We start from the raw sequence: 12,558 nt of genomic DNA on the forward strand, positions 1-12,558 counted from the left end.
TTAATGATCTAGTGCTACTCTCTACGGTAAACTTACCTAAGCGATTAGTCACTAATGTGGGTAGCAGTAAACTACTACCCAAGTTCATTGGGCCTTTCCGTGTACTGCATCGAAGAGGCAATGCGTACACAATAGAATTGCCACGTAGGATGCGAACGCATCCTACGTTTTACGTTGGTCGGCTCCGCCCGTACCATCAGTACGCGGCTTCTTCCGAGGACGGATGTGACCACCCTTTTCAAGAATCCCCAAAAGATTGTTGTGATCGTGAAACAGATTCTCATGTTGAACCTGAAGTTTTTCATGCCGGTTCCGAATATTCTCAAAACTACGATGAGCTGACGACAGCTCATCGCGAACAGCGTAACATTTCCGTTAGTACTCCAACATGGAGTACGCACTCTTCGAACGGTCTTCCACCCACTCGATATCGTGAGCCTGCCCCGTCTGCTCCAACTAGCGATGCTTGCGGCGATCGAGGTCAAGTCCCTCCTCCAATTCATGGAGGAAGCGATCGGTTTTGTCGATCCTCGACATTAGATCCGACATACGATTCGGATCTAATTTACCCTCCTCCACCACAACCATTAGTGAATTCCCACGGTGATCAACGTTTCCTTGTGGAACGTATCCAGAACCACCGTGTTGTGAAGGGGTAGCGAACGAGTTATCTTGTTCGCTGGCGTGGTTATCCACCTTCACATGACAGCTGGGAGCCTCGTTCCCAGCTGGTAGCTGACGTTGAGGCCTCGTACGTCAGTATGACGAGACCCATCCGATGGTTCAGAAGGCCCATCGTGAAACACGCGCCCCTGGCGCATGTAAATCAATTGCAAAACGTCAATCGCATCCCCTTTCTCAGGGCAAAGAATGGGAATAGACATCCCCTTTTACCCTCTTCGAGTTGTCAACACAACACGGACAGGGATCACCCCACGTGAGGTATGGAAGCCCAGCCTCACGTGACAACCGATGCAATTTATACTTTGCACCGGTTGGAGTTCTTTTCTCAAACTTAACGCGATTCGCGTTAAGTTTTTGAAGCCAGGCTTCGTGTCCAATGTCTTTGACATTGCGAACGAACGCGCTTCAGGCTTGCATAAGCAAAACTTTATCTCGCTAATTGTTGCCACTAAACCATCGATGCTTAAGAAGAGCATCGAGATGGAAATCTTCCTCAGCGCGAAAGTTCCTCGCGCTGGAATCAAGGCCATGTAGCTTTGTCGCAATAAAGAAAGAATATTTATTGTGAGGAGTAGTTTCGCTAGACAAGCTATTGATGAGCCTTCCTAGCAAAAGACACGGCTTCTTTTCTGGGGCAGAATGAGACATTTTAGTGTCTTCACTCCCCTGAGTAAAACCCACTGAAGCAGGGGTACCACAAGTGCTTTGCTTAGGATGGCTTACGCCATCGTCATCACCTTGCACAGAAACACGTGAAGATGACCCTACGGGAGACGGAACAAGCGATGAGGGATCATCCTCATCGTCAGGAGTGGAAGATACTACGGCAGACGTTCCGTCTGCCGCAAGAGATAACAGTGCGTCACCCGCGGCTGCACGTACTCCAGCCAAAGGCGCAGCCCTATCAACTCCCCGCACGAATTTGTTCTTCATGCGATACAATTTAAAATGATGATTTTGACCAATCAACATCGTTTTTATAAATGAAGTGATCACATAGTGACCACTCCATCCAATGACAGTCAGAGTGATTGTCGTTTAAGGGAGGGGTGATGTAACGGGGTGTATCGTTACATGAAATTAACACTTAAAGGTTGTTAATTAATATATTATTTAAAAGGTAGATAATATTTGGAGGATATAACTTTAAATAGTAATGTTCATCTTATCCATAAATAGATATAGGCCATTATATCTATTAATTCCGCGGACTAGTCAACTGTAGATGTAAACAAAAGAGAGAGACAGATAAGATTAGGTAAGGTTTCAATTGCATGTTTAGTATAAGTTTATGATTAAGTTAGAGTTAACAGATAGAAAGAAGAGATACTTAATTATATTGATACAGTTTTCATTCTACCCTCTATAAGATAGTTACCTTAAAGAGATGTCTTCCTCTGCACGTACTAGTGTACGTGAAATAACGTAAGACACCACTCGCAACTGAAGCAGTACAAGTCGTAGTGCCCCGTTACAGCTAAGACCTCTTATATTGAGGGTTTTATCGTTATATGTAATTAACACTTAAAGGTTGTTAATCATTATATTATCTAAAAGGTAGGTAATATTTGGGAAGTATTACTTCACATAGTAAGATTCGAAAAGCTTATCAATTGGTAGATGCATGTTATTTAATCTAGTTGCTCCGGGGTCCAGTCAGCACTGGACGCGCACAAAGAGAGACAGATAACACTTTATTACATGTTTTGTGTTTATAATTAAGTTAGTATTAAGTAGAAAGACAAGAAAAATTTATTATATATAAATACAGTTTTTAATTTATACTTTTTAAAGCAACCACTCGCACTGAGGCAGTGCGAAGTGGACTTGTACTGAAGCAGTACAAGTCGGCAGTGCCCCGTTACACCTGGTAGCACTTTGTAGTCCGTCCTAGGACCACAGTTCCATCATCTAACATGTAAATGTTAGAGTATAATGGAAATACGCATCACGTTTCGCGTGATAGCTACTCCTCTCTGAGTGACATAGAAAGGAGAGCTGTCAAACGAATGAGTTCGACCGTAGGGAATGATGCCATCTTGGTCATGCTGTCCGGTTTGGACAGAGATGCCCTGCATTCAACTATCGCCAAGTTCATACAACATGAACTTGACGATGCGAAGGAGAAGGTAGCCTTGCTTAATCAGCAAGGCTCTCAACAGGCAGAATTGCTGATGTTACAACAGGTACAGACCCCTGTACCTGGGATGACGCAAACGCGTCGTACCGAAACCTTAAAAATTGACATCTCTAAGTTTAGGGGAGTCGAAGAAGATTTCCTCTTAAGATGGTTTGTCGAGTTGGACGATGCCATAAGGGCACGTCACATCATCGACGAGCAAATACAAGTCGCATTTGCTCAGTCAAACTTGGAGAGGTCGTGCCAAAACTTGGGCACTAGGCCTTTAGTTGCGCAACCCATATGTCTTTGGTTACTAGAGGCTTTTAAAGCCCGGCTCAAACAGACGTTTGAACCGCCTAGAGGTGAGTTCAGAGCTCGATCAGAGCTTCTGAAACTCAAGCAAGGCAAGCGTGATGTGCACGCTTATGCCAAGCACATTCGACTCTTAGCGTATCACATTAAAACCAGTTCATGAACACACGTTAATTACGGTGGTCATTCAAGGTCTTACGGATGGTCCCGTAAAGACCCACCTGTTCCGCTTGGAAACGGATACGCTTGAAGAAGAAATATCCGTTGCGGTACAGGAGGACTTTAGCTTGAGAAAGGCTCAAGCTAGCTCGTCAGCTCGTCAACGTATCGTCCTCCAAGACGACAAGTCAACCTATGGACTCTCATTCGTCGAAAGCGAGAGACCTCGACTTTTGATGGTGAGAATTGCTTTCTTGTTGAAAGTTTCTAGAACCATCGTTAGGCAAACGGGGTTCGAACTTTTTAAAGAGAGTCTTCCACTGCACGTACTTGTGTACGTAAAGTGACATAAGACAGCACTCGCACTGGAGCAGTGCTTTAACGGGGCACTGCCGACTTGTACTGCTTCAGTACATGTCCACTTTGCTCTGCCTCAGTGCGAGTGGTGCCTCAGTCACTTCACGTACACTAGTACGTGCAGAGGGAGACTCTTTTTAAAACACTTTCTTTAAAGAGCGTTAAATAAGAACTTTATTAATATAATTAAGTTCTTCTTGTCTTTTACTTAATACGAACTTAATTATAAATCAATACAAAACATACACTGAAAGTCTTATCTGTCTTTCTCTGTGCGCGCGTCCAGCGCTGACTGGACCGCGGAGAAAGTAGATATAATGGTTTATATCTACCAATGGATAAGCTTTTAGAATATTACCATGTAAAGTAATATTCTCCAAAAATTAGCTACCTTTTAGATAATATATTAGCTAACAACCTTTAAGTGTTACTTTCATGTAACTATACACCCCGTTACAAGTGCAAGTGGCTTCAGTACAACTCGGCAGCTGCCCCGTTGCACGCAAGACATAGTCTCGCGTCTTGATACATATCAGGCTTCTATAAGTAAATAAAAACCAAACCAAATTGAAGGCCATTTCAAACATATCAACTCATTGCTCACCGCACATTGCGCGCGTCTTGCAGCGATTGGTGGGATTGATGTTATGACCTATATCAACGAATTAAACATAATCGTCACGTTACTGCTACAATATTATCTACCAAAATAAGAATATGTGTTAGTTCTCTTAGGGGTAATAATAATTATGTAATGGAATACCCCTATATACAATTTTCAGGTATTTACACAGAAAGTGGTGGCTTATTGCAGCCTTGCCTTTAAGTACCGAGCGATCTCAAACTCAATTTTAATCGGCTTATTGTGTGAGACTTAAACAGCTTTATACTATTATGATGATATTCGAACTCGTCTTTCTTGCAATGTTTAGTCAATTCAAAACGAAGTAAATATAAAAACTAATAGCTTTCTTATATTAAGTTGGATATTTATTTCGTTTTTGAGCTGAATAAACTTTGCTATATCGGAAGTGAAATAACAAATGTGTGAAATCAGGAGTGAAATGTTACAAAACAAATTTGACAGTGCACTTGATTGCTGTAGAGCAGAAAGTGCTCGATTATAGGGAGATAATTATGATTCTCTGCGGCTTATGTATTTACGGAGCAAATTGATCAAGGCGGGCAGATAGAATACTAATGTAGTGCCATGCCACATCTCATCCCTTACGTAAGCTTAAGCAAAAACTCCAGCATCTTCGAGCGCACGATATGCGTTGCAAGCGTGCTTTTTTAGACGAGGATCTTCGATATTTCGCCATTCCTGTACCAACTTCAACACGCGGCCGGCATTAACGGACTTAGCAAGATCATCGTAATATAGCGGACAAAGCGTCTCTATCACATGGAGACTTTCTCGCTGCACCTCTGGGGTAATGTCAGAGCCGCCGGCAGCGAGATCAACGATATATTGCCAGCCATCAGATTCAATAAAAATCTTTCGGCACTGCGGGTGGTCACAAAGCCGCGCAAGGGCGGCACTCACTAATCGGGAGACGTTAGCATATTTGGATTGACCGAGCAACACAAGCTGCGGTACCAGACTTGTCATGTCAAGCCGAGCTTCCCCGACCGTAGACATAGATATAGTACCGAGCACACCCTGCATCTGCGTATCGGCATACTTGCTCTCCAGTAGACCCTTAAGAGCTGAGACTCCATTTTTAATGCTTCTAGGGGAAAGCGGCAACTTCGGCAACGGTTTCGGGGCAGCACGCTTAATGCCATTAACGGTGGGGGATCTTTCAATAAGCAGCTGACTGCGGCGAAACAAGATCTTAAGCTCATGAAAAAGGTGCATAAGTGCCGTGATGTCACCCTCGCGCCGTTGTACTTCGATGACATATTCTTGCTTAGTCGTCTTAAAGATGATTATGTTCAGACTGACGCGTTGCGCGCCACCACACCTACGGTACTCGACCTTCCATTTGCACTTGTCAGCATTAAACTGGAAGTCCGTGTCCAGCTCGCAGAGCTTGACACCCACGACGCCGCACACGCGCTGGGTTGATTCAAGCTTGACGTGAAAATGCGTGTGCATCTCGAGACGAAACGGCGCCGGCGGAAGGTCGCGAGGCGCCACTTTCACATACTTTGTACGGTCGACGCGGGTTCCAAATGAAGGCGCGCCAACGCTACCATCGCTTAAATTGGCCTTCTTCTTCTTCGAAACCATTTTGAAAGATGTGGGGCCAGAAAAGGCGGCTCCCGATTGGCCGTGCAGGGTGTGGGGGCCCATAATGCTTAACGCTGGAGGCGCTGACGCCACGGCCATCGATCTGTACTGTGGGAGGTCAGCATGTTCATTTGGAGTCAATGTTCGGAACACAGGCTTCTCTTCCAGCTTTTGATCAGCCTTTTCTTGGCTAGGGCTGCTCATTGTATGCACTTAATCTTGCGCGCCTTCGGGAAATCTGTGAATGAGCTATAATTATTCGGTAGAGAAGCCGCCTCCCACAATTGGCTCGCTTATGTTATACAGACGAGGCAAAAGAAACTTCCTTGACCTATCCTTGGCCAAAGAATGTTCCAACATTCTGCGATGCGTGGATAACCGGGCGCACGAACGGGACGTATGTTACCGTTCCTCAGGCCTTAGCGCAGAGCATTCTCGTCTGAAACACACGCATCGTTATTAATTTAGTAAATTTTCTTTGCACGTGACGTTTCTGTCACGCGGTCATACATAAGGTTGTGACGATAGTGGCGCGATGAACAGCCGCTTCGTCGGTTTCCAGTCAAGAGGCGGCAACTAGCCGCTACTGTGCTTCATGACTCTCTGTTGATTGGACTTTGCAACTTGTCGACGCATTGAAATATTAACTACCACCACGAAGCCGACAAGTGTAATTTTCGCATGCTGTTTTGTTAAATAAGAAGTCGCAAAAACACTTTAAACGAACGCCAATTGTAGCCCTAACGACCCTGTGAGTTTGGCTTGGCTTAGTATCTAATTGGTTGCTGGATTATGCTTCGTCTAAAACACGTTGACGACAACGCGTGCGCTAAGCACGGCGAATGCGTCATCGTGTTACATCTGGCTACTTCTAGCAAAAGGGGATATTGGGGTTCAGGCTGGCTAGGTAGATATTGCTGCAGGTTTAATCCAATTGGACAATATTTGAAAAGATTAGATGTTGCCCGATTTTTTTGTTGTCCGAGGATGAAAGACTTTTAGAGATAATTAAGCAAACTTCTGTGAATGCATGGCACGCTTCTCAGCAATGATTCTAACTGTGGCATTGCCATTTGATCAATTGAGTTGCGAAAAAAGCATTAGGCTTTTGAATTCAGATTTAGGTCTTTTGGTCCCCGTCTGCCTAGGTCCGATTTCGTGTAGAATATATGCATTAATAATATGAATTTCCGGACTTGTACATAGCAGACCCGACATTTCTTTAATATCTATCGTAGAAAGTTGCTGCACTAATATGATTGGTTTTCGAAAAAGTCGAGGAGAATTCCCACCGAAGGCCTCGTAGAACTAACAGCAGTTTGAGCCTATAAGTCTTCCTCTGACTCAAGGGCTAGGAAGCTCCGCTATGCTAAGTTGCACTTGTATTCGATCCATATAACGGGGTGTATCATTACACTAAATTAACACTTAAAAGGTTGTCAATAAATATATTATCTAAAAGGTAGATAATATTTGGAGGATATAACTTTAAATAGTAATGTTCATCTTATCCATAAATAGATATAGGCCATTATATCTATTAATTCCGCGGACTAGTCAACTGTAGATGTAAACAAAAGAGAGAGACAGATAAGATTAGGTAAGGTTTCAATTGCATGTTTAGTATAAGTTGATGATTAAGTTAGAGTTAACAGATAGAAAGAAGAGATACTTAATTATATTGATACAGTTTTCATTCTACCCTCTATAAGATAGTTACCTTAAAGAGATGTCTTCCTCTGCACGTACTAGTGTACGTGAAATAACGTAAGACACCACTCGCAACTGAAGCAGTACAAGTCGTAGTGCCCCGTTACAGCTAAGACCTCTTATATTGAGGGTTTTATCGTTATATGTAATTAACACTTAAAGGTTGTTGTTAATCATTATATTATCTAAAAGGTAGGTAATATTTGGGAAGTATTACTTCACATAGTAAGATTCGAAAAGCTTATCAATTGGTAGATGCATGTTATTTAATCTAGTTGCTCCGGGGTCCAGTCAGCACTGGACGCGCACAAAGAGAGACAGATAACACTTTATTACATGTTTTGTGTTTATATATATAGTAGATAGAAACAGAAGAACTTAATTATTTATAATACTGTTTACTTTTAACCCTCTTCAAAGCAAGTGTTTTGAAAGAGAGTCTTCCTCTGCACGTACTAGTGAACGTGAAGTGACGTGTGGCATCACTCAAGTGGACAAATCAACGGTGGCGTGAGCTGCCTTCCACGTGCTATAACACGTGGATCGACGCCAAGTCGGTCGGGCTGTTGTTACAAAAAGGGGTCTCCCCCCTCCAGGTAAGAAAGTCCCTGACCATTCGTACCGGACCTATTCGTCGGGAGCAGCGCAGGCTTGGCCGTCGTCGGATGACGTGGGAGACGCCATGCCACGTGGAGTCAAAAAGCAGACTTCACCTTGGATCAAGTGACTATATTCGCGCTCAAAATACCATGGGCTGCGCTATAGCGTTGTTTATCAACTCCACCCCCACGGCTCCTCGTGGCTCCAATTCGAGTCGAATTCACAAAAAGTGGCGTCAACCCTGTTAACGCCTGTACAGCATTGTTGAGTGCAAATAATAGTCGATTTCAATTGCCTTAATCTTGGAAATTTCTATCTTTAAGCTTTGGGGTCGACTCGAATGCGTCGGCCCGCTAGCAGCATGTAAATGCCGCTGTCTTAATGGTTTTAACTGCTTAGCACCCTGTTCTCTCAACACCTCTGCGTGTTATGAAACTTGCTGGTGAAGTACGGATACTTTTTCTTGGGATCCATCGAGTTTATGCTGTATGAACTCGGCTATGGCAGCATGTTGTTCACCTGTGCTCAGAGTGAACAGCATGGCGCCAACGGCTGGCCCACCTACGACCAACTCATGCGTTTGATCGCTCTCCATTTCAAGTCAATCAAATGAGTGAACCTTTCACGCTTTGAGTTTAGCCTTCTTGAGGGGCTTGAAAGCTCCCTCATTCTTTATCTGTTGAAAGGACTACAAAGTGCTACTAGGTGAAACGGGAAACCTTTTGCTAGTACTGATACCAGTACTAGTCAACCTAAACTGATTACAATAAAGCTCGACTTGTTCAGGTACACGGCGTGCAGAGGAAGGTTAAGAAGCTAAGCTGTAACGGTGTGCCATTGACTTGTACTGCTGCATACATATTCACTTCGCAATGCTTCAGTTCGTCGTGCGGCCACCTCGCACTGCCACCTCCAATACACGGCTTCTAGGTCAGTCCTGGAAGCATTTCCTGTGCGAACTTAAGCGGGTATAATTGATCAAGTGCTTGGTCACAGAGGAGGCTACGAACAGCATCTTATCACGTGAAGAGGACGAGTCTGCTTTGAAGCGGAAAGATTGATTCGCGGCTCAATCTTTGGAAGCTCTACGCGGGAATCACGTAACCCAGCCTACCAAATCATCTGCGAACACGCAAACGTGTTTCGCCTTAACTCCCTGCTGATCGGGGAGTTCAACACGATATTGACCTCATACCTGGGTCTTAATGGTGTGTGACGCGGCAGTGGCTGTTGCCGCGCCATCCAGTCAAGACGATTTCTTTGAGGGCCGCCGCAAAGCCGACCATGTGTGCGAGAGTGTCTCGCTTCATGCAAATATTACCTCCTGTGTGAAAAGCCAACTGGCGGATGGCGTCTCGTCCACGCTTTTTATAGGCTGAACGATGCCACTGTCCCAGCACATACACTGATTCCCAGCAAGGATATGGTGCTGAACTGAACGTCTGGGAGTGCAATTTACAAAGCGATCGACCTGCCATCGACCTGACTAATGGTTTTTGCCGGACTTTTATGAGACCAAGTGATAATCCCCTGACAGCAGTCAGCATGCCGAACGGTATGCTCTGGGAATGATATTATTCTTGCCCGGCTTGTAGTGAACGACGAAATAGTACTCAAAGAAAAAAAATAAAGCCAGCGAGCCATTCGTTGCGATATAGAAGGGATTTTTGTTGCGGTTCGCAATGACGCGTGATCAGAGTACAGCGCGAAGGTATATTCTCCGAGAAGTTGCACTCGAAATTTGACGATAGCGTACCGCATAGCCAATATTTCCTGTCGTGGACGGTATAATTCTTCTCGGCGGGCTTCAGTTGTCGTGATTGATAGCTCACGACCCGTTCATGACCGTCGTCGTCAAATTGCATGAGTATGCAGCCGATCGCGAAATAGCTGGCATCGCAGCGATACGACATTAAAAGGCTTCGACTCGTCCTGCAAGATTAGGACTGGAGCCGAAGCCAGACTCTTCTTCACGGATTCAAATGCGGCCTGATGCTCAGGACGCCACGATTACATGGCGTTTTCTTTAAGAGAGATGATAATGGTTGAATAAATCCAGCGCAATTCTTCGTGTACTTGTCTAGATAATCGGCTTAACAAGCCATTGATGCAACTCTGTGAGGTTCGTAGGTAATGGCCATGAGCAGATACATACAAATTTTTCAGGATCGGCTTAAATCCTTGCTTTATTGACGAAGCAGCCGAGCACCGGAAATTACGGTGGTGAAAATATACACTTCTTCAAATTCGCGTAAAATTAGCTGTCTCTCATCACTTAAAATACTTGTTTTTTAGTGTCCTAAATGTGAGTCGACTTCACTGAGGTCGCCCTCAGCGCGACTATAAATTAAAATGGCGTCGAAGTAGCTCGGCGAAAACTTGCGAAGTGGTCGCAGCACTTGCGACACCATGCGATTAATTGTGTCGGAAGGGCTCTTCAGGTTCTTGCCGATGCCCTGTCGCGGTGTCCTGACCATAATCTTCGCCGAAACTTCTGTCGTCAGAATACTGACGACAATGATGACGACAGGTGTGCGGCATGTGTGTCACGGTGGTTGCCAACGCCCCTGATCTACGAGCTCGGATTACTCACGAGATCCATGATTCGCCAGCGAAGGTCATCTGGGCCGCAAAAAGAATTTTGCAGCTGTTTCGCGCAATTATTACTGTCCTCACTTGCATAATCGGGCGCGTAATTGGGTGCGGCCCTGTTAAATTTGCCAGCGTGTGACGCCATCACCTTCGTCGCAGGCTCTTTTGTGATCACTTCCTAGTGCTCGGAGGCATGGCGCTTGATTTCTATAGACTTCAACTTCGGCCTTCCGTCTGACGACAAAGGCCGCACGGGCATCCTGGTATACGTCGACCGCTCCAGCAAAATGAGTCATCTCATTCCTGTTACTGCACAAATTATTGCGGCCGAAACCGCGGTGCACTTCACTTGACGCGGTATACTGCCATCATGATCTTCCGGAATCAATTGTGTTCCACGATTCACTTCCGCCTTCTGGACTAAATAGTTCGAGCTTCACGGAACAAAATTGCTGATGTCGACGGCGGCCCATTTGGAAACGGATGGGCAAACTGAACGCGTTTATCGCGTTCTCGAAGACGTTCTTTGCAGCTACGCGACATCATTCACTAATTGAAGCTCCTTCCTACCGCTTGCTGAGTTTTCGCTCAACAACGCAGAACACGCGTCAACGGTTCTGATTTTTTTCTTCGTGAATAGTGCGCGCCACTCTTGAGTTCCCACTTTGCTTGCTGTGAGTAATTTCACGGCGCTTTGTGGCTCTACTCTGGAGGGAATTATACAAAATGTCGAGCATCCAAAATAGTGCAGCTGACGCCATGACCAGCGCTAATGTGGTCACACGGTCATAGGTACGACAACGGATCTCGACGCCACCCAAAGTAGCGTCACCTTTGGCGAAATCGACTTCGCAGACATTGATTCATCTGTTATCGAGGGCTCGGACGTCCTCGGCACCGCCTAATGCGGCTAATAACGCGCCACGACCATCGGCCCGTCCGCTCGATGACGTCGCAGTGAGCAACTTCATGCTGCAGCCGCAGTCAATTTTCCGGTTTGTTTAGGATACACTTCAGAAATCTGCGGACAAATATAAAAGAGAACGCTGACAAACGTGAAAGAAAGAAACCGCATAATTTTAAGCCAGGAGAACGTGTTATCCTGTCGACCAAAGGCATAAGATACTCAGCAGTACCAAACTTGGGAGCGAGTAAACTCGCTCAAAGATTTATTTGACCTCTTAAAGTACTTTAAGGGATTGGAGAAGCCTACACCTCTTGCTATTACTGCGTTGCTGCGATTGCACCCGACGTTCTACGTTGGGCAGCTGAAGACGTACCTCCCAGATTTTTTTCGAGTCTGATCAGCAGGCTGAGTCAGTGGCGCGCAATTCGAGCGTCCTTCCCGGCGAACCTGTCGCTGGGCCAACATCAGGCAAGGATGCGATCCAGTTTACGGGTGACGACAGATATGGCGCTCCAGCATCCTTATACGCTCGAGCAACTCGCGATTAGACTGACGGATCTCGGCCGCCGTCCGCACTGCTCGCGCAGCGTGCTCAACGCCTCCTCCGCAACAAGACGGGCGTCAGCAGCCCGGTTTGACGCGGCGTCCACATCATCCTGTGCGACCAGGACGAACGCATTACCATAGCGAAGGTCACCCCCCCCCTTGTGGATTTTACGGGTGAATTTCACTCGGTCGCTGTTCGATATGTTAATCACTCGGATCCACCGAGTGCGTTCGGTCGAATAATATCTGGGGAGCGCACGATTTCGATCGCGCGCCGCTATCAGGCCCGATGGTTGGGGACTTCTTCCGAGGAAGATACATGGAAACGTCGCT

General features: G+C 45.6%; 1 protein-coding gene across 1 annotated transcript; it reads right to left on the reverse strand.

Moving 5' to 3' along the window:
* Positions 1 to 4,871: 4,871 nt before the first annotated feature.
* On the reverse strand, positions 4,872 to 6,074 carry CCR75_004254 (uncharacterized protein; the record flags this gene model as incomplete). The annotated part of the gene is made up of 1 exon (XM_067962340.1): positions 4,872 to 6,074. The coding sequence occupies one exon, from the start codon at positions 6,072 to 6,074 to the stop codon at positions 4,872 to 4,874; it is 1,203 nt and encodes a 400-aa protein (XP_067823143.1).
* Between the last annotated feature and the right edge of the window lie 6,484 nt (positions 6,075 to 12,558).

Source organism: Bremia lactucae, linkage group LG1, assembly GCF_004359215.1.
Source record: "Bremia lactucae strain SF5 linkage group LG1, whole genome shotgun sequence".
Taxonomy (NCBI): domain Eukaryota; phylum Oomycota; class Peronosporomycetes; order Peronosporales; family Peronosporaceae; genus Bremia; species Bremia lactucae.